Source organism: Anomalospiza imberbis, chromosome 31 (assembly GCF_031753505.1).
Source record: "Anomalospiza imberbis isolate Cuckoo-Finch-1a 21T00152 chromosome 31, ASM3175350v1, whole genome shotgun sequence".
Taxonomy (NCBI): Eukaryota; Metazoa; Chordata; class Aves; order Passeriformes; family Viduidae; genus Anomalospiza; species Anomalospiza imberbis.
The window spans coordinates 1,850,138-1,871,582 of NC_089711.1; the positions used below are offsets into that span (position 1 = coordinate 1,850,138).

General features: G+C 52.5%; 3 protein-coding genes and 1 long non-coding RNA gene across 4 annotated transcripts in view; 2 read left to right on the forward strand and 2 right to left on the reverse strand.

Moving 5' to 3' along the window:
* LOC137463884 (zinc finger protein 271-like) overlaps nucleotides 1–21,445 on the forward strand; it is a 515,109-nt gene that overhangs the window by 482,189 nt on the left and 11,475 nt on the right. The window lies entirely within an intron of this gene.
* The window catches only part of LOC137463883 (zinc finger protein 850-like), a 490,013-nt gene that overhangs the window by 465,972 nt on the left and 2,596 nt on the right, over nucleotides 1–21,445 (reverse strand). The window contains exon 2 of the mRNA XM_068175265.1: nucleotides 498–853. Within this exon, the coding sequence (XP_068031366.1) occupies nucleotides 498–853 (356 nt within the window). The remainder of the gene's footprint in view (nucleotides 1–497; nucleotides 854–21,445) is intronic.
* On the reverse strand, nucleotides 8,151–9,083 carry LOC137463891 (olfactory receptor 14A16-like). Its single transcript, XM_068175274.1, has one exon. It carries the CDS (start codon nucleotides 9,081–9,083, stop codon nucleotides 8,151–8,153), a length of 933 nt encoding a protein of 310 aa, XP_068031375.1.
* LOC137463901 (uncharacterized) lies at nucleotides 18,228–19,226 on the forward strand. The gene is made up of 3 exons (XR_010993999.1): nucleotides 18,228–18,618; nucleotides 18,950–19,014; nucleotides 19,124–19,226. It is a non-coding gene; the product is annotated as an uncharacterized lncRNA (long non-coding RNA).

Below are 21,445 nucleotides of genomic sequence, written 5' to 3' on the forward strand. Positions count from 1 at the left end.
TCAATCTCTTTGTTTAGTTTCTTTATTTTCACCCCAGTTTTCGTTGATGCCACCAGAAGAATTAACTGGACAGAGCAGGTGAGATTTTATGGGGTGTAAAGTCAACAAATCACTTCTTCCCAATGAATTACCGGTATAGATCAGAGTCCTGATAGATGTTCCTGCCCCTGTGTTCATCCAGGTGCGTATAGAGTTTAAGGAGGATGTGGAGACCACCAGTCAGCTGTCTTCTCAGCAGGGATCACTGGGAATGTGGGTCACCAGGGCTCTGAACAATGTGGGTCCTCTGATGGGGGATGTAGTTGGAGCAGTGCAAAAAGCTCTTACTGCAGCTGGGGCACTCACAGGGCTTCCTTACTGGTGCCTCCTTTGGTGTCTGGTCAAGTGAGAGCTCCTGGAGAAGCTCTTCCCACACTGGGGACACTCGTAGGGCCTCTCCCCGGTGTGGATGCGCCAGTGCCTGATGAGGGGGGAGTTGAGCTTGAAGCCCATCCCGCAGTCGGGGCAGTGGAAGGGCCTCTCCTCGGTGTGAATCCGCTTATGCTTGAGGAGACTGCAGCTGGTGTGAAACTTCTTTTGACACTTGGGACACTCGTAGGGCCTCTCCCCGCTGTGCATCTTCAGGTGGGCAATCAGTCTGGACCTGTCTCTGAAGGCCTTCCCACACTTGCCACACGCGTAGGGCTTCTCCCCGGTGTGGATCCTCAGGTGGACAACCAGCTTGGACCTATCTCTGAAGCCCTTCCCACACTCCCCACACTCATAGGGCCTCTCCCCACTGTGGATCATCTGGTGACGGACCAGTTTGTAGCTCCTCCTGAAGTTCTTCCCACACTCCAAGCACTCGTAGGGCCTCTCCCTGTCATGAGGCTGCTCATGGACCACCAGCTCTGAGCTCTGGCTGGAGCTCTGTCCACCTGCCTGCCCCAGGGTGGGTCTTTCCTCCTCAGATCCCCGTGATCTGCGTTTACAGCCCCTCCTCGTGCGGCATCTCCATGGCTTTTCCTCCCCGTTGGGTTCCTGCGCCGTGGAGCCGCTCAAAACGGCCTCTTCCACGAGGTTCTGCCCCGGGGATTTGTCCTCCCTGCTCTCCATCCTCAGCTCCTGCTCTGGGGGAGGAAGGACAAGGAGAGGATGCGATTTGCCTCCGTGCCACAGGGAAGGGCAAGGAGATCCCCCCAGTGCGTCCCCGGCAGGACAGCACCGGCAGCGGGGCTCTTCTGCAGCCGGGTGTCGTGCTGGGCTGGGAGATGGAGCAGGAGAGAGGGGGAAAGGGGCACTGACTTCCTCCTCACCTGCCTGCGTGTCCCAGGGCTCCTTCCTCTTCCTCGCAGCCTCCTCCTCCATGTGGGGAAGGTCTGGGGATGGGACATTTTCTTTTCGGAAGAAAACAAGGGGTGCGCACATTGAGTTTTGTACTGGTTTGAAGGACAACCACGGCGGGAATTTATGCCAGAATTACAATTTAATAAGAAAATCAAGGTCAAGGCAATGATACAGAAACACTGACTTAATCTGGCAGTCAGGATATAACCTGACACCCCGTTGGTCAGGGTGGTGGTAGCAGTCTGATGAAATGGTGGCTGCAGTCCTGTTGGAATGATTACGTGATTCTGTCGAAGCAGGGATCCTGTGGAAGGGTCTGGTCTTCCTCTGAAGGTCCAGTGGTTGTTATGGAGCTCTTGTCCTCTGGGAATCCAGTAGGCAAGGTGGTCCTGGTGTTGCAAGGGTGAGATTTTATCCAGGTAGGAATGCTGGGTTCCTCCCCCTGGGCGGAGCATCCCACAATGGGATGATGTAATTTTATCAGTCCTGCAGTGGCACTCAATGGCCCATTAACAGAAGACAGCCCCTGGAGGGCGTTATCAGGGCTGAGTCATGGAAGAGATAAAGAACACTGCCCCACCTGTTTATCACAGTTTATGAAGATGGTGATTGAAAACATACTTTTGGTTACATCTTACATTGCACCCTGAAACAGTGAGGCAATCCCTGCTCGGGGTGGGGGGTGAACACCAGCCCCCTTACCCAAACTGGCTCAGGTGTAAAACCCCCACCCTGGAAAGTCCCCGCACACAGAGGACAATGTCACACTTGCCCCCCCAGGGGAGGTCTCTGTCCCTGTCACTCTCTTGCTCTCCCCTCTTTTCTCCTTCTTTCCATCTCTCTCTCTACCTCACATTTACTGTTCAATAAAATCCACTTTGGATTTGGTCTCGTTAGCCTTAACCCTAATTGGGGCAGAGGCATCTCTCTAACAATTTTATTAACCCGATTGTGACATTATTTCAGTGCAGAGAGTTCAGGGCACTGTTCTCTGACTCCAAGTGCCTTTGACAACAGCATGGTTCCCTCCTCTGAGGAGGTTCTAGCTCTTTCTGGAGGAACTCTTGGAAACTTGGACACAGTTTCCTCTGAGGAACTTATGGGAGAACTTATGAGGAAAATGGCTGTTGTGGGTGACCAGTGTAAAGAAAATATTTTGTTGTCCTCCCCTGAAAAGTTTGTTAAAATCACTGGAGGAAAGGGAGGAAATGATGCCAGTGAGACTGACAAGGTTCATTCACCCCAAGGCGAGGAACACAAGGCTGCTAAAAGTCCTACAAGAAGCCCAGCTCAAGTAGCTAAATTCCCAATTAAGTCCCGAATTCACAGGCTTGAAGGCCTTGCCAAATGTGAGAATCATAATTCTCTTTGTGCCTGTCGCCTTTGTGACAGCTACACAGAGCTTTCCCTTCCTTTTAATAACCACTGTTGGGCTGAACTTCCACTTTTCTTTTTTCAGAACCTGCCAGCAGCTGAGCTGGAGCTGTGCAGGAACCGATGAAACTTGGAATTGCCACAGAATTGCTTCTATTGTCAGTTCATTCATGTTTGGGATTTGTTTGTGTTTTCATCCCACGTGACTTGTGGGAAGAGCAGGGCTGGTGACCAGGGGCTCTGTGTCCCTCCCACCACTGAGTGTACTTGGGGCTGGGGGGGCTCTCCAACCTTCTCATCCCTGGGGAGGCCGGGGGGGTCTCTGTCCCTCTCATCCCTTGTGTGACCTCACCCAAGCATCATCGGGCTCCGAGGGACAGAGACACCCCCAAACCCCCAGAAGGGCTGAACCTGGGATTTGGTTTGGGCCTGAGGGTTTAGGAAGGGGCTGGAACTGGGGCTGGGGTTGGAGTTGGGGCTGAGATTTGGATTAGAGCTGGGATTGGGGTTACGGCTAGATGTGGGATTGGCTTTAGGGCTGGGGTTGGGATTGGGTCTGGAGCTAGACGAGTCTGGCACTGGGATGAGATTAAATACAGAACTGTGAGTGTGTCTGAACGTGGAGTGAGATTGAGACCAGGATCAGGGTCAGATTTGGGACTGAGCGCACGCAGGGCAGGACAGGGGGGATGTCACTGCAGGATGTCCCTGGCATCATCCCAGCCCTCCTCAGGCACCTCCAAACACGGGGGGCAGCTGGTTGCTCCAAGATCCAGGTGCTCCCACACTGCCCCTCAATACCAGGTGAGCGTTCCCTGAGGGCAGCCCGGACTGTGACCCTTGGGGGTCAGGGATCAGACTTTACATCCCTGTGGGAGCAGCTACAGATGTGACAAGAGATTTTTCCCCCCGCTTCTTCCCTGAGAATGGGTGAAGCCCAGCTGCCCTTTCCTTCTGCTGCCTCCTCCTCCCCTCGGCGAGGATGTCAAACTCCCCAGGAGCAGGAAAATCCCCATTCCCTGTTGCCTTGTGGCTGCAGCCTGGAACATCCACTCAGAACAAAGAACTTTCTGACAGCCCTGCTGAATGACACCGGGAGGAGGTTTTGAGAAAGGGAGGAAATTGTATTTTGATAGGAAATAAAGTTACACAGTTATTTCTTTCTGTCCCATTCATTTTCAGTCAGTTGCAGTTCTGTTTGCAGAATGCCATCTTCTCAGCTGATTGTGTTTGTGTCCTCCTCTCTCTCCTGCCTCTCTTTGCCTGCTCTGTTTCTCTCTTCCTGTCTCTGTCCTGGCTGGTAAGATAAGCATATATTCTATTTGCCATCTGTTGGAGGTGGGGCAGGTATCTTCTGTTCAGCTGGGCAGTTTTCTTATCTCTTCCAAGAACAATGTCTGCCTCTGGGGAGATATCTTCTGTTCATGGGCCATTGAATGACTCACAGCGTGACTGATGGGGTTACATCATCCCATTGTGAGATGCTCCACCCAGAGGGAAGAGCCAAGCATCCCTACCTGCAAAAAATCAGCATTTGTGGGACATTAGAACAGCCACTTCGCTGGATTCCCAAAGGAGCAGCTTCTTCTCCGCTGGATTCCCAGAGGAAGACCAGGCCCATCTACTCTATCACCAGACCTTCAGAGAAAACTACACCCTTCTACAGGACCACCGCTAATTATCTTTTATCTTCCTCTCTTCAAAACACAGAAAATTGGGGTAAAAATGAACAAATTCACCAAAGGCATCTAAAGCCTCACATTTTACTTGCATTTTGGGGAATCTTCGATACTGGGAGACATTTAGGATGATATGGGGGTGGGGGAGGGGGGTATTTGGTTTAGTTGTCCTTATTTCTTGGCACTCCAAATGACAAGAAGGTTATCTGTCATGTCAAAACCACTCAATGCCACTGAAAACTACTGAATCCCACCCCAAAATCGCTCAATTCCACCACTTCTCAGGGTGAAATTGGATTGGAAGGGGATTGGGCAAAGTGGGATGCAAATCAGGAGGGGTGAGATGGGCATTGGGTGAGGCAGGATGGGTGGGATCGGGTTTGGGAGGTGTGAAATCGGGGAATCCAGCTTGGGAAGGGGGTCTTGATGTCCAGGAGGGGTGGGATGGGTTGGGACTGGGGAGGTGGACTGGAGTCTGGAATGAGACAGCCAAAGTTTGGGGATGATTAAGATAGGGGGAGCCCATTACTGAGTGAGTTTTTGAATAGTCTACATTCATGAAGAGATCCCGGGGTATCTCACACTCCTGAGGCAGTTTTGGGGCACTCCCCAACTCTTGGGGGGTTTCCTGAGAGCAGCTCCATGGAGCCCCATTGCCAGGGGTGGATGCCACAGGCACGAGCTCAGAGCTGTGCCAGAGTCAACTGCCTCAGTGCTGGAGAGCAGAGAAATGATGAACGGCCCCAGACATCTCCAGTGTGTGTTTGTGGAGGCCTGCGAGCTTACTGGGGAGAGGGCAACAGCAATCCCCTGGAGAAATGCACCTTAGGCTCTGGGCATCCCTCACAGCTCAGGGTGAGGACAGAAGCTTCCCCCAAGGTGCTCTGCAGCACTATGTTAATTTGTCCCAGTTCTGTCCTCCCCATTCACCCGTTGGCCTTTCCTACCCCTTTTACCCTCATATGTTCATGTTCTAGCAAGTTCTCCCTTCCCTGTCTTCCCCTTGGTTTATGTCCCCGCCTATCCACCCTGGCATTCCCTATCAGTCCCTTTCCCTGTGTACCACCCCTAAACCCTCAGATCCCTGATGCTCTCCTCCACCCCCTCTTTCCCTGCATTTATACCCTAAACCCTCCTTTGTCTTTGTCTTGAACCCCTGGACCGCTGAGCGTCAGACCCTCACAAACCCTCGCTGGAGCTCCATGCCTGGACCCTCCCGTGTCTTCACTGCCGAGCTGCTCCGTGTGTGTGTGTGTGTGTGTGTGTGTGCTGGGGCTCTCGTGGCTCCTGCCCGTTAGCACAAAACACTCTCAGGGAAAGTTGTGCCCGCCACCACCCCAGACCACAACAGTGTCCCTTGGGACCAAGAGGCCATTGTGACACCGTGGGACCAAGGAGAGCATTGCTGCCCTGCCAGACCTCATGGAACCAAGGATCCATGGGGACACTGCCAGGCCCAAGGATCCAAGGGACTTTGTGACACCAAGGGGTCCCATGGAAGCAGAGGGACATTGTGACACTGGGAGGCCTCATGGAACCATGGAGACCATTGGGACACTCTGGGGCCTCATGGAACCGTGGTGACACCAAGTTGGCTGGGAGTGTTGATCTGCTGGAGGGTAGGAGGGCTCTGCACAGGGCCCTGGACAGGCTGGATCCAGGGCCCAAACCCAGCAAGGTGAGGTTTAACAAGTCCAAGTGCTGGGTCCTGCACTTTGGCCACAACAACCCCTGCGGCGCTACAGGCTGGGGACAGAGGGGCTGGACAGCAGCCAGGCAGAAAGGGACCTGCAGGGACTGATGGACAGCAGGCTGGACATGAGCCAGCCATGTGCCCAGGTGGCCCAGAAGGCCAATGGTTCCTGGCTTGGATCAGGAATGGTGTGGCCAGCAGGAGCAGGGCAGTGATTCTTCCCCTGTGCCGGGCACTGGTTGGGCAGCACCTCGAGTGCTGTGTCCAGTTCTGGGCCCCCCAATTTTGAAAGGACATGGAGGGGCTGGAGCGTGTCCAGAGAAGCACAACAAGGCTGGTGAGGGGTCTGGAGCACAAGTCCTGTGAGGAGTGGCTGAGGGAGCTGGGGTTGCTTATCCTGGAGAAGAGGAGGCTCAGGGGAGACAAGGTGGTGCCAGGGCACAGGTTGGACTTGATGATCTCCAAGGTCTTTTCCAGCCTTGCTGATTCTGTGATTCTGTGAAACCACCCTGGGAGCAGTTGCAGGAGGAGCCCTGGGCCTCCTCTTCAGAAGCTCCAGCAGCCCAGGTCCCTCAGCTCCTCCTCACAGCCCCAAAGCCCATCCTGTCAGTCCTGCAGAGCCTCTGCAGCCCCTCCTCACTGCCCAGAACAGGGAGCCCCACAGCCAGACACAGCAGCCCAGATGTGCCCCCCTGGCCTGGGGTGCCTCTGGCAAGGGAGCAGCACGAGGCACTGCAGGAGCCTGCAGACAATTCCTGCAGCACTTGTGGGATGATCCTGCTCCCCAAGGGCTGTTCCCATGGTGCCAAGTCAGGAACTGGAATGGGGGAGTGGGGCCAGAGAGGAAGGGGCAAACAGGGATGGGCTGTTTGCAGGGGAGGGAACAGGGCTGGGCAACAGGAAGAAATCTGGACCAGGGAAGAGTAAAGAAAGCAAAGGAGAAGCCAAGGAAATGCTCAGGGCAGTTTGGGGGTGGCTGCCAGGCAGTGCTGGCTCTGAGCAACAGCGTCTGCAGTGAGACAGGAAACTCCCAGCTGATGGGAACAAACTTTGTGGCTGGCTGCAGAGGCCAGAACATAGCTGAGTGGTTTCCCTGGTGTCCCCCAGCCCTTCCTGGCCCCAGGGGCTGCTGGCATTTGTGCTCGCTCAGGTTCATGTCCCCACAGCAGCAGCATGGGGGTGCTCCCGCCTGCTGTGTGCAATGCAAACAGGGGCTCCTGAGCCGGCGCTGCCGTGGCTGTGCCTGCAAGGATGGGGCACCTGTGTGAGCTGGGGGAGAGGCCAGGGCTGCAGAGGGGGGATGTTGTTGGCAGCTCCATGAGGACGCTGTGGGACGCTGCCCTGGGCTGTCCAGCGCACTGGGGATGGATCAGCCTCTGCTCTGCTGCTCCTTCCCGTCTCCCCCAGGGCCCTTGCAGAGCACCAGCCATGCTGTCTGCCCCCAGCCTGCCCACGGCCAGCCTGGGGCTGCTCAAGGGGGTTTTCTGTGCTGAGCATTGGCCTGGCCGTGTTCTTGAGAGAGCCTGGGCAAGGAGCCTGGAGCCCCCAGGCCCTGGCCTGAGGCGTCAGCGCTGCCCCAGCAGTGCCCATGGCCTGTCCCTGCTGCAGCCCCGGCACTGCCACCCCCAGGACTGTGCCCGGCCCTGAGAGCACTCAGGCCCTGCAGCAACACCAGGGCCACCAGGGCAGCGGGGCAGGGCCACGGGAGCAGCACTGGCAACACCAAGTGCTGCTGCTGCTGGGCACAGCTGCTGTGCCAGCACTGATCTGCCCCCAGCTCCGCACACAGACATTGCTGCTGCAGCTCCAGGGAAGGCAACAAAAGGGCATCTCTGCAGAAAACTGTGCTGGGACATCCTTGACTTCCTTTAAAGCCACCAAGAGCGCAGCCCCTCATTGACACAGTCTGTGGCCACAGGGAAGGTGGAGAGAAACAAAGTGAGAAATGGCACAAACAATGGCATTTATTTGTGGACGATATTGAAAACGTAGAAGAAAAAGAACCTCCAAAATGAAACAAACAAGAAGTATCAAAGGTTACTTTTATTTCAAGTGATTTGCAGAAAGTGGCCAGCAGTTCAATGTTCCTGAAACCATCCAGTCATCAGTGTCCACAGTGCAGCCTTGAGCTCCTGGTTCCTCAGGCTGTAGATGAGGGGGTTCAGGGCTGGAGGCACCACCGAGTACAGAACTGACAGGGCCAGTTCCAGGGATGGGGAGGAGATGGAGGGGGGCTTCATGTAGGAAAATACACCAGTGCTGATAAACAGGGAGACCACGGCCAGGTGAGGGAGGCAGGTGGAAAAGGCTTTGTGCCGTCCCTGCTCAGAGGGGATCCTCAGCACAGCCCTGAAGATCTGCACATAGGAGAAAACAATGAACACAAAACAGCCAAATGATAAACAGATGCTAACAGCAAGAAGCCCAAGTTCCCTGAGATAGGATTTTGAGCAGGATAGTTTGAGGATCTGGGGGATTTCACAGAAGAACTGGCCCAGGGCATTGCCATGGCACAGGGGCAGGGAAAATGTATTGACCGTGTGCATGAGAGCATTGAGAAAGGCACTGGCCCAGGCAGCTGCTGCCATGTGGGCACAAGCTCTGCTGCCCAGGAGGGTCCCGTAGTGCAGGGGTTTGCAGATGGACACGTAGCGGTCGTAGCACATGATGGTCAGGAGGAAATACTCTGCTGTGATGTAGAACAGAAAGAAAAAAAGCTGAGCAGCACATCCTGTGTAGGAGATGGTGCTGGTGTCCCAGAGGGAATTGTGCATTACTTTGGGGACAGTGGTGCAGATGGAGCCCAGGTCGCTGAGGGCCAGGTTGAGCAGGAAGAAGAACATGGGCGTGTGCAGGTGGTGGCCGCAGGCTACGGCGCTGATGATGAGGCCGTTGCCCAGGAGGGCAGCCAGGGAGATGCCCAGGAAGAGGCAGAAGTGCAGGAGCTGCAGCTGCCGCGTGTGGGCCAGTGCCAGCAGGAGGAAGAGGCTGATGGAGCTGCTGTTGGACATTGGCTGTGCCTTGGATCCGGGTTCTGAAAAAAAAAGTAATCATGGAATAGTTGGGTTTGGAGGGGACTTTAAATATCCCAGCACAGCCTGGGGGCACTTTCCCTCTCTGCCTGCCCGGGGCTCTGCTGCCTGGAGCTGTCCCTGCCAGCAGCTGCTTCCCTGTGCCCAGGGCTGGGCCCTGCCAGTGCTGACTGAGGCTCTGATGGCAATGCCAGAGCAACCGTGCGGAGGCTGGAAAAGCGACACTGATGCTGCCTCTAAGCGACCCTGTGCTGATTTCTGTCACTGCCCGTTTTATTCAGATCAGAGAGAAAACTTTTTTTTTTCCTCGACCCAAATTTAGAGATATTAATCTCTCAATTTCTCATGCAGACAACCCAGAGCAGTAGATTAAAAAAGCAGGATTTTGCCTTTTATGCAGGCTCTGGCTCATTGTGCTCCCTGTATAATCTGCTTGGAAATGTTCTGGAGTTAATTGCCATGCTGGGAGCTGTCTTGAACAATGCAGCATCCTCACCACACAAGGAGAACACGTCAAAACCCTACCAGCTGTCTCCTTCCACCCACATCTTGTCCCCCAGCGCTGGGAGCAGCTCCCCGGGCCGGCTGAGAGCTGTCCCTGGCAGGCAGCAGAGTCCCAGCCCCAGCACAGCGCCCTGGGCTGCAGGACCCTGCTCTGCAGGACAGCCCTGGGCAGCCCTGGCTGCTCTGCACAAGAGATGATCAGAGAATGTACTCACAGGGTCTGTGGGCATTGGGATGTTCCCGCTGTAGGAGATCACTCCAGGAGCTGCAGCTGCATTGTCCTGCAGCCAGAGGTTCCTGTGCCAAGGGCTGCCAGTGATTCTGCCCCAGGCACTTCTCAGCACCTTCCCAGCCCTGACTGATTGGAGCTCTCTGTGCCTCTGTGCTGTGCCCGGGCTGGCTGCAGGCAGTGCCCCAGCCCTGCTGGGCTGGGAGAAGAGCTGCTCATCCAGAGAAATGTGCTTTTGAAGCTCTCCTTGGTTACCAGGATCACCCTCTGTGCCAGGAGCCCGGCCCAGCTCAGCAGCACAGACACAGCACAAGGACTTTAATGACCCTCTGGGGCTTTGTGCTCAGGCCCTGAACATCAGGCCCTGAGAGGGAGCTGCAGAAACCTCTCCAGAGCTCCAAGTAAGAGTCCAACTCCAAAGTTTCTTTGACTTTTAATGGGTCCCACTGAGGGACACGACTGAGAAAGTGTCCCCAGGGCCCAGGCAGAGCAGAGAACTGGAGGCACTGATGACAGGTGGGGACAAAGAGAAGCCAAGTCCTGGTGCCCTGGGGCACAATAGGGTCTGTGCCACCAAGGGCTGTCAGGAGACACCTTGTCCTGAGGCACTGGGGCCTCCTGGCACAGCCCCAGCCAGGCTGGGCACTGTCACCCCCTGGTCCTGCCCTCAGCATCCCCCCCTAGCCCACATCCCAGTGGCCTCAAGGATCTGCTGGAAGGAGTCCCTGGGGAGCCTTGCTCAGGAATGGCCCTGGGGGCTCCTTCATGCTCCCAGGGACTGCAGGTTTTTCAAAGCACTTTGGCTTTGGCTTTTGCCTTGGAGTCTCTGAGAGCTTTGTGCAATCATGGCCTCCAATTATCTGCTGTAATTAGTCCCTGGAGAGGCTTTGTCAGGAACAAGACTCAGTGGGACTCATTAATGCTTCAAGGTGCTTCAGTTCTTTTAAGGTACTTGGTGTTTCCCTTTTGATCCAGACTCTGTGAGAGGTTTGTGCAATCATGGCCCCAATTATCTGCTTTAAGGAGTCCCTTGAGAGCTTTGCACTGACACCCAGTGGGGCTCATTGATGCTTTGAGATACTCAAGGAGTTTAAGGTACTTTGGATTGTCCTTTTCACTCTGAGTCTCTGAGAGGTTTTTGTGCCATCCTGGCCTCCAGTTCTCTCCTCCAAGGAGTCCATGAGGAGCCTGTGTTGGGGATGGACCTCAGTGGCGCCCATTAATGGCTCGAGAAACTTTAGGTTTTTTCTCTGACTTTGACTCCTGGACAGGTTTATGCAATCTCCTCTCAGGCCCTGAGGTTCCAGGGCTCAGCTCCAAATGCTCCACGGGCCTCATTAGGATGAAGCAAGTCCTGAGAAGCCATGGCTGTGCATTGATTTCCCTCTGCTCTAATGTAGTTCATTAAGAAGGTTTCCTTTTAGGTTATGGAGAAATATTTCAAAGAGCTTATGAGAAATATGTATTCCTATTTTAAAGAGTGTCTTTATTACTGTTCTCTTTAGAGAAGAGGTGATTGCAACATTCTGTGATTGATATTGATGTAGGGCCGCTCCTAAGGAGGTCTGGCCAGGTCAGAGAAGTTTTACCTTGAGGTCTGACCCAGTGTGGACAACCTTGCCCCACATTCCCCAACCCCATGTGAGAAAAAATTTTCACTTTCAAGAATTTAAATGGTTTATTAAGACCTTGTCAAAATACAACAGAAGAGAGAATAAAGAATAAATACAGTTTCCGAAGCAAAGGATTCAGTCACCGTGTGCTCATCTATAAAATGGATTTTCTGTCTTTTATACCTCCACCCCTTCCCAAAGTCTTGTCAATCCACTCCTCCTTCGCTGTCCAGTGGTGGAGATCACTTTCTTACAGCTTGATTGGAGGTCAGACGCTGCCATAGCAACAAGCCGACCATCCCAAATGCCCTGACTACTGAGGGCATCCCATGATAGCAATGCAAGGGGGAAGGGAAAGATAACTATACATCTACACAACTTAACATATACTTAATATTCACCCCTTAATTGGGAGAGTCAACCATAGGATTACTCATCTATAACAAACCCCCCTTTTCTTTTTCTATATGTCATTATGCTTGAACAATTAAGTAAAAAAATTTCTCTCTCTCTTGAAAGAGTCATACTAGCATCTGTTGATGTGGGCAAGGACAGTGGGAACAGGAGAAAAATCTCAGGTTTTCCTTAGACACACTTATTTGGAATGGACAAAAGGGCCTAACAGAGGTCCAGGATGGCTTTGACTCCCATCTATCATGCCTATGTGGTTGCTACCCACAGTCATTGTAACTTAGGGGTCCAGAGGCCAGCTCGGTCTCGCCCTCCAGTCCCTGTTGTATTCAAAGACAGTTGGGGAATGACAGTGGTCCGATATGGCCTTTTGTCCCTACCTTACCATGCCTACGGGGTTGCTACCCACAGCAGGGCTATGCCATCTTCTTGGTAGCAAACAAATGGGTCTTGCCCTCCTTCCTTTGTCTTATTTTCTTAAAGAAGATGTCCCATTACCTTTTACAGTCCCTTGTGTACTTCCCCTCAACAGATGCTGGTAATTCTCACCCATTAAAACAGGAAGACAGTTCTCAAACTGGTTGGTGGAAGCTTGACTTTGGGCATCTTGGTGTTTTTCTGGTTGTCTTTCAGTCTCTGCTTGAGATTCAATCTCGTTTCACCTGGTCTGGATGTTATATGTAGTCGATTCTTTGTGTTTTTCCTGCTGGGCCTTTAACTCTGTTGGCATGAGTCCATCTGTGGGCATGAGTCCATCCCCACTCTGCAGTTCACACAGCTGATTCGGTGGTGAGCAGTACCTGAAAGGGACCTTCCCACTGAGGAGTTAAAGACTGATCTCTCCATGACTTGATCATCACCCAGTCCCCAGGATTAATGTTATGGACTCTGAAATCCAGGGTGGTAGTTTGAGGAATTGCCCCTCTATGTCTTAGCCCTTCGAAGGTTTCTGCTATAGACATAACATATTTCTTGGCATTGGCTTCCCCTTCCTCATAGGTGGCAACCCTCTGGGGTGAGGTCAAAAAGGGTAACCCAAACGTCATTTCATAGGGTGACACCCCCAGATCTAACTGGGGTTGAGTTCTAAGTCTTAATAAGGACAAAGGGAGACATTTCATCCATGACATTCGGGTTTCAATCATTAGCTTATCTAGAGCTCTTTTAAGAGTTTGATTCATCCTCTCAATGTGACTAGAACTCTGTGGATGCCTTGGAGTGTGTAATTCCCATTTACTCCCAGGGTTTGAACAACTTTTTGCAGTATTTTAGAGGTAAAATGAGCTCCTTGGTGTCACGATCCGCTTGTGCGGGGTGTCGTTATGGTTCTTTTCACCGATCCCAAAAGTGCAATACGGCAAACAACAAGGGACTATTAGTTAATCACAAAAAATGCACCTTTATTAGGGGCCAAAACAGTAAATGCGATAGTGGGGATCAGAAAGGAGATAAAAGGATAGAGAGAGAGAGAGAGAAAAGAGGGGGATGGGAATAGCTACCAACACAGGCAAGATCCTCACTGGTCCGGACGATGGGGATCCGTCTGGTCGTGTCGGGGAAGTCTTCAAAGTTCTGGTCAACTCAGGGGTCCAGTTATACTCCACGGAGGAAAAAAGAGGGGAACATGCAGGACAATGAAAGTCTGTTGCAATTGCTGCAGGAGAACAAGTGAGTCCACTGAAACCACCAAAGCAGGAAAACACAATGAAGAATAAGTCCATTGGAATTACTGAAGAAGAACAGGTCGTGTCATTAGTGGTTTCCCCACTCCCTGTGGGAGGGGTCTCAGTCTCAGACCTTAGGAGGAGGGTTTTCCATCTCTGTCCGTCTGTCACAGTGGTAATGGGGCAGATGAGAGGTCTTCAGTGAGAGACAACTAGGGTCACCCCAAAAGTTCATTTGGCTTCAGGAGGAGAGTGGGCAAATATGCAGTAGGCCGTTCCTTGCTGTGTTCATGCCAACTCCTTGCCAAGTCCTTGCCAGGCCTGGTTCGGAGCAGCTAACGTAATTGTGCAGCAACTGCACCTGCACTGCTGCTCTCTCCAAGCCGTTACTGTATTGGGGGAAGGGGTTTCTCCTCGTGGCAATTGGTAGGCAAAAGTGGGGGCTTCAGACGGCCTCTTACACTTGGTCTGAATCAATCCTGTTCACCATCCCATGTCAGGGAATGATTGATTCTAGAAGTGTTTTACTCACAACATTGGCTTTCCACTTCCCTTTGTTATCTTTCTTGGCTCCTGTTTTAAGGAATTCTTTCTCTTCTGTCTCACTGAATACAGGGACTTCTTCCATTTCTCTCATGGGGGTTAATGCTGTCATTAGTTTTTCTGTCCCTGATTCGGCTGAATTCTTAGCATCTAAATCTGCTAAATGGTTCCCTGGTGCTTCTTGAGTCACTCCTTTTTTAGGTCTTTTAACATATACTGCTGCCACTTCTTCTGGTAATTGTAAAGTTTCTAACACTTCTAAAATAAGTTTTTAGTTCCTTTCCCCTTGAATTTAATAGCTCACTCTTTTCCCAAATTTTTCCAAAGGTATGCAGTACTCCAAAAGCACATTTTGAGTCTGTATATATTGTTTCTCTTTTCTGTGTTCATATTTCCAGAGCTCACTTTAGGGCATACAACTCACATGCTTGGGCTGACCAGTTGGAAGGTAACTTTCCTTTTCCTAGGGCCACTAGCTCTTCATCTGCTATAGCCTACCCCAATACCCTGTGCCCTGGATTACCCGTGAAAATCCATCGATGTTCTATCGTTTTCCACCTTGGAGTGGTTGATCTGTTAGGTACTCTCTTACTTTAGTTATATAGGCAATTATATATTAATTATATATAGGCAATTATATATTAATTCCTCACCTGGTTTTCCATCTAAAGCTGGGCAGGATTGAGTTGGTTACTCACGACTAGCTCTAAACCATTATCTATTAAGATGGCATCATATTTTAGTACTTGGGAATCAGTGAGCCATTTCTCAGCCTTTTAGCTGAGGATACTCCTTACTGAGTGTGGGGTATATATTTTCAATTTCCCCCCCAAGGTTAATTTTTTGCTTTCTTCTATGAGCGGGGCGCTCGCTGCCACTGCCTGAATGCAGGTTGGCCACCCCCAGCTGACAGGGTCTTGCAGTTTTGATAAATAGGCCACTGGTTTCCTGGATCCTCCCCGGTCCTGGGCTAACCCTCCATGTGCTGCCCCTTTTTCTATATCCACAAACAGATAGAAGGGTTTGTCTAAGGCAGGAAGACTCAGTGCTGCTGCACTGATTAATGTTTGCTTTAAAGCTTCAAAATTTGCTTGTCGTCTTCTTCCCACCTAATCTCTTCTTCTACTAACTTTTCATACAAGAACCTGATGGCCTGCGTGTATCCTTCAATCCATAGCCTGCAATATCCCAACAGGCCTAAAAACCTTCTGACTTCTCTCTTAGTTTTTGGTCATGGGAGAGAGGCTATCCCTGCAATTCTCTCAGGGTTCAGCCACCAGCTCCCTTGACAAATAACATGTCCTAGGCATTTTACTTCCCTCCCTACAAATTGGAGTTTCCCTTTTGATACTCAAAGTCCTTGGTCCCCCCAAAAATTTACCAGTGCTGTGGTGGATTCTCAAACTTTGAGATACCCTGAGAGGAGCCCAGTGCTCCTTGCTCCCCTGAGCTGACACGTGAGTGTTTGTCTGGTTTCGGGATGGCCCTGGCTGTGTGAGGGGTGCTACGTGGGCACGAGACAGCCGGTCCTGTCCCGCTGGGTCCCAGCAGTGCCTCACAGCAGTCCTGCATCCACGTCAGGATGCCGGCCAAGACAGGTCCTGGAAGCTGAGGCAGCTGGTTTTAAGCTTGTGCAGGTGCCTACAGGCCAAGGCCAACGGTGTTCCTTCAGGATACAGCAGTCCTGAGGGGTCTCCCTCATTCAAACAAATCAGCTGACAAATGCATTGTCAGCCAAAAGCCCTTTTATTGACCTGGCAGGAGGGCAGGGGTCTGCACCCCACTAAAGCGTTTCTCTGCCACATATAAATTTCAGTGGGTTGATGTAGGAATTGTATCAAAAACACCATCCATCTTTACACTGCTGAGGTGATTCCATAGGCAGGCGGTTGGAAATGCATTGTGTCAGATTCCCATACTTGAAGCTGATGTCCAGGCCCTGGCCAGGAGCGGTCTCGATGCCCCAAAGCAGCACAAAGTCTTCATCACAGCTTCCCTGCACAGGGCTGATTCCACACTTGCCCTTAGTTCTTCTGGTAGACTGTGTCTAAAGCTTTTTGTCAGGTCACTCTCATGTCAAGTTAGGCCTGCCAGGTTTTTGTTATGCTAACTGCTGCTAAGTACTTAGGCATGTCTGTGCTAATTACTTGTTTACTCATGTGAATTGCTTGTGCTTACTTATGTCAAACCAAGGCCTTGTTCCATCCCCAAAGGTGCCTGAGGCCACCCGCTCCTTGTGGCACCAGTTGCTTTCCTGTGGAATGTTCTACCTCCCCGAGGGTAAAGAGGGAGCTGCAGAAAGAGCTTGCCAGGCTGCTCTCCATCCTTTCCCAGCACTCCTGGTGAAGTGGAGAAGTCCGAGCTGAGCGCAAAGGTGCAAATGGAGCAGCCGTGCACAGGAAGGCTCGGTGGGAAGGGTGATCCAGGATCCATAGGCCTGGCAGCCTGAGCGTGCTCCAGGGGAAGGCCTTGGAGCAGATCCTCCTGAGTGCCATCCCACGGCACCTGCAGGGAACCAGGGCGTCTGCTGGAGGGTGGGAAATCTCTGCGGAGGGACGGGGACAGCTGGGGCTCCTGGCGGGGTGTTGAGGGCTTCTGTGCGGGAGTTTGGGGGGCTGGTGTTGGTGGGGTGTTGGAGAAGGAGTTGTCTGGAAGGTGAGAGGTCTAGGCTGGAATTTGAGTCAGTTTGAAGGCAGCATCTGTGCTTTGGCACAGCTTTGGTTATGGAGGGCAGAAGGAATATCTGTGACTTTTCCTCTTCATGGTCCTGATTGTCCTGCAGGGAACAAGAGGGCAGAGCTGTACTTTACTGGCCACTCAGATCTCTGTACCAGGGGGAGGATTAGCCCTTTTGCCATCTACTCAATTCTTTGAGCTACTTTTCTACCACTGAGTGGACTTTGATTTCTTGAGAGCTTTTATTTCTTAAGAGAATTAGGATATGATCATCCCTACAGAGAAAACCAAAGAATGGCCCTTGGTTTTTCCCTTTTTTTGTGTAGTGTTATGTTCTGTAAAGTGACCCTCAGTGGATGAAGTTAAGGCAAATGAGTTGCTGCTTCGAGATGGGAAGCAAAATTCCAACTCTTCACCTCCTCAGGCCATCCCTATTCATTTGGGAAGTTTGCAACTTCTTGGAACTACTTGAGTTGAGCAATGGGAAGTAAAGCTTTCCTGAATTGAGGATTCTTACTTGCCAGATTCTTCTGTGCCTTGGCCGCTAAGGTGTTTTTGTGCTGAAGGCAATAACTTCAATGAGAAAATAATTTCAGCATGGAGTAAGAGCTTCTGACAGAGAACAAGTGTTGCCAGCAGTTGCTCCAGGTGCTCCTGCCAACAGCCCCTGCAGGCAGAAGCGCAGCTCCCAATGCACGTGGGCTTTGGCTCCCTCTGGCACAGGAGCCCCCCACGGGCACAAGTCTCTGGGGCAGGAGACGGGCACCGGTGCTGCCAGGGCTCGGGGGGTGGCAGGTCTGCTTGGGCAGGGACTCTGCCACACCTGCTGATGTCAGCGCTCCCCGGGCCCCAGGGGTCAGAGCAGCATTCCTGCCCTGGCCCACACGTTCCTTGTCTGTGTCACATCCGCGGGTTTAGGATGGCCACCATGTGGGATGTGTCCCAAGGAGGCCGTGCCAGCTTCTGTGAAGACCCCATGCCCTTCCCAGCGCGGCTGCGTCGGCAGCCCTGGGGGCTCCTTCTGCTGCCCTGAGCCCGCAGAGCAGGGCAGCGTTTGCTGAGGGTTTGAGCCGTTCCTAAAGATCCTGTCGGGCTGTCTTAGACACTTGGGGTGAGGGATTCCTTCCAACCTGAGCCACTTTGGGTGGGCTGGGGGCGGCCCCAGGGCAGGGGGCAGTGTGTGCAGGGGCCCTGTGTGACACGGTGCAGCACGGTCACCGTGGCATGGAATGGGACAGCGTGTCCAAGGGCCCTTTGTGACACGGGGTGACATAGGAGCTGGCGGTGACAAGACCACGCCACAGTGCTCGGAGCACGCGACGGGACAGGACGGGACAGAGCGGTGCCGTGAGGAGCCCCCGCACAGCGCACTCGTTCGTGTCTGACCCGGAGCTTTTCCAAGATGTTATTCCTGCAGCTGACCTCGAGGCCAGACCCCAGGACTTGGTGACCCGTGGCCTTCCCGAGGCTTCTCTCCTGCAGGTGTCCTCGAGGGCAGACCTTGGGACTTGGTGCCCTGGAGGTATCTCCCATCCCTGCCACCGGTGCTCTCGAGGCCAGACCACAATCCTTTACAGGAGTCTCCTGTCCTTGTGGCAGGAGCCCTCAAGACCAGAGTGCAGGACTTGCTGTCCTGTAGCCTTCCTGAGGCTTCTCTCTTGAAGGTGCCTTCCAGGCACGACTGCAGGCCTTGCTGTCTCGGAGCTTTTCCAAGGCATCTCTCCTGCAAGTATCCACAAATCCAGTCACTGACATGGAGCAGAGACCCCCGAGAGTGCCCCAGCTAGCCTGGGTGGAGGAAGAGGAAGAAGGCCCTGGAGCTGGCCCAGCACAGGAGACTGAAGAGGTGGTGCAGTTCAAGCCTCAGCAGGAGGGTGAGTGGCAGAGCTGGGCTGCTGGGCTGCTTGGCCACATCCCATCCCATGGCATCCCATGGCATCCCATGGCATCCCATGGCATCCCATGGCATCCCATGGCATCCCATCCCATCCCATCCCATCCCATCCCATCCCATCCCATCCCATCCCATCCCCTGGGCACTTGCCCATGGACAGGACGGAATAGGGGCCAGGCAGACACCCCACAGCCGTGCTCCATCCCCTTGGGCGTCGCGGGGCTGTTCCTGCCTGGGGAGCGCAGGGCTGGGCTGTGTTCTCCGGCCTCTCCCGCAGCCCCTCAGCTCAGGCTGCGCTCGCTCTTTGCCAGGTGCAGCCGTGCAGCGCACACAAGAGCAGGAACGCACCCGTGGCCTCTTCCACAGAACAGCGCAGGTACCTGCAGCCATCCCCAGCTGGGCTGGGCCTGCTGTCACCGCTTAGCTGAGCACCGCGCTTGGAGCATTCCGTGGAACATCCCTGGCTTCCTGCCCTTCTCCTACAGCTGGTTTGCAAATTCTTCAAGAGGATTCGGGAGGAAGAGACCAGCACCATGGGCACAGGGCTCAGAGCATATTCGCACATCTCCAAAACCAAGAACTGTGCTGTCCTGCTGGCTATGCTCGTAGGGGAGGGGTTTTCCAATCCAAAGCAAGTAAGCAGCCTGTGGCCAGGATTTCATCCTCCCAGGAATTGCTTGGCCTCCCAAGCCATGCCTACTGCTCACTGGAAGCCTTTGAGGCCATGGCAGTGTGGCGGCAAGGGAAGCACTTCTCTGGGGAAGCTGGGGACATTCCTCCCTCTGGCAGCTTTCCAAGTCTCCCCGTGCCTTCTCCAGGTGCCTGCCATGGTGAGGTACATCCACCAGTGGCTCATGGCCAGTCAGTTTGCTGAGCACAGGCTGAACAGGGCCCTGCTGGATCTCACCAAAGAACAGCCTGCTGATGTAGTAATGTGTCCTGGTTTGGGGCAAATTTGGGAGAAAACCTTCAGAAGGAGCCCCCAGAAAGCAAACCCCCACAGCCCCTTGCTCACCTGGCTCGGGAAGAATTTCCTCAGAGAGTAGTGGAAACAACCTGTTTATTGAGCAGGCAAAGCACTCCCCAGCAAAAAAAATGAACAACACCAGATGACAAAAAGTCTTTCTACGCTCTGAAGAGGTGACAAATTCAGAAAGTCTCTCCTGGGAGTGGTTGCCCTGTTATCGGTCTCCGGTGCTGGGGATGGCTGCTGCAGGTCACAAAATGCTGGCTCTCGGTGTTTCTTGGTGTTTCCCAGGTCCCAGTCCTGAGCAGGTTCAAATGGTATTCAGGAAAGGGAAAGAAAAAAAAACAGTCCAGGGAAAAAACTGGATTGCCTAGCTAAACTAATTAATAAGCAAAAGCAAGGGCAAAAGCAAAAACCAGGAGCAAGAGCAAAGTGAAAGCAAGCAAGCCAGCAAGCAAGCAAGAAAGCAAGCAAGCCCTAGCCTCTCCTAGACACACACTTTGGGGAGAGGTGAGCCGGCTGGTAACAAGACAAAACAAACCTTCACTTTTCAGAGCCAGTCCTGAAGGCACAGAACATAACATCAAGCATAAACAGAACACACGATTGGGGATGCAAGCACCATAATGTCACCCTAGGACATTCCACCCCTTATCTCCATATCGTCAACATAACTACCAAACATCATGTAAAAACTTCATAAAGTAAAAACTTCCATCTTTCACTTACTCAGACACATTTCCTTCCATCTCTCTTGCTCAAACCTTTGACACACATTTCCTTCTATATCACTTGCTCAAACCTTCAACACTTACGCATTTCCTTCTATATCACTTGCACAAACCTTCAACACACATTTCCTTCTGTCTCATGTCTGTGTGGTTTAATGCAAAGACAGTGGCAGTAACATCCAACAAACAGTGATATTTGCATATGAGATCGCCCTGAGGCATGCATCATGTTCTTCCATATTTCTGCATTATTCACCATGTACAACCTGATCCCTGAGCAAAGACAATCCCACAAATGGGTTTGTCTGTACTCGAGGCAGAATTGATCCACACTGTCTTCCCTAACAAACCTCTGATATGTGCCACTGGGATTTTATCTACCTGGATCGGAACAGCATATAAAAAGGAGCAGTTCCAAACATATGGCACATGATGCCAATCAGCCTTCTGATGAGCCTGTGACATTTCTTACTCAACAGTGACATTGCAGTGCTGGCCACCAGGCCGGCTTGCCAAGGGAGGCTTCTGGCCATGCCCTGCAAGCAGCTGCTGCTGCCAAGGCGCCTTTGGTGCCTCAGGCTCTCACTGGCACAGGTCCCAGCATGGCATTTTGCCCTTGTGCCCGAGGCCTTCCCTGTGCTGGGGCTGGCCTGGGGCTTTTCCTGCAGTGGGACCTGCCCTGCTCCTGGCACAGGAAAGGCAGTTCCTGCTGGAGCAGGAGGCTCTGCCTGCGGTGGGCTCAAACCACTCCAGCAAGGCCCTGGTGATGTGAAAATTGCTTCCTAGAGCAGAATAGTCTATAATTGGTATAGCTCCTACATTGAGGAGTAAATAACTATTTAAAAAAAATTATTCTGTGTTGTAAATAGACCGTTTTATCTAATAATGATCAGAATCAATCATAGCTGTATTTATACAGATTTATCTGGTATTCCATTGTCAATCTTTTGGGACAAATTGCACTAAGGTTCAATTCCACCTGTCCAATCTGCAGGGTCGGGATGGGATCCAGCCACTGCCAGTCTCTTCTATTAGAAGGAATTTTAGAAGTCTGGGGGTCCTGCCGGGGTTTGAGGATCCATGGTGGCTGTTGAGTGTAATTTCTTCAC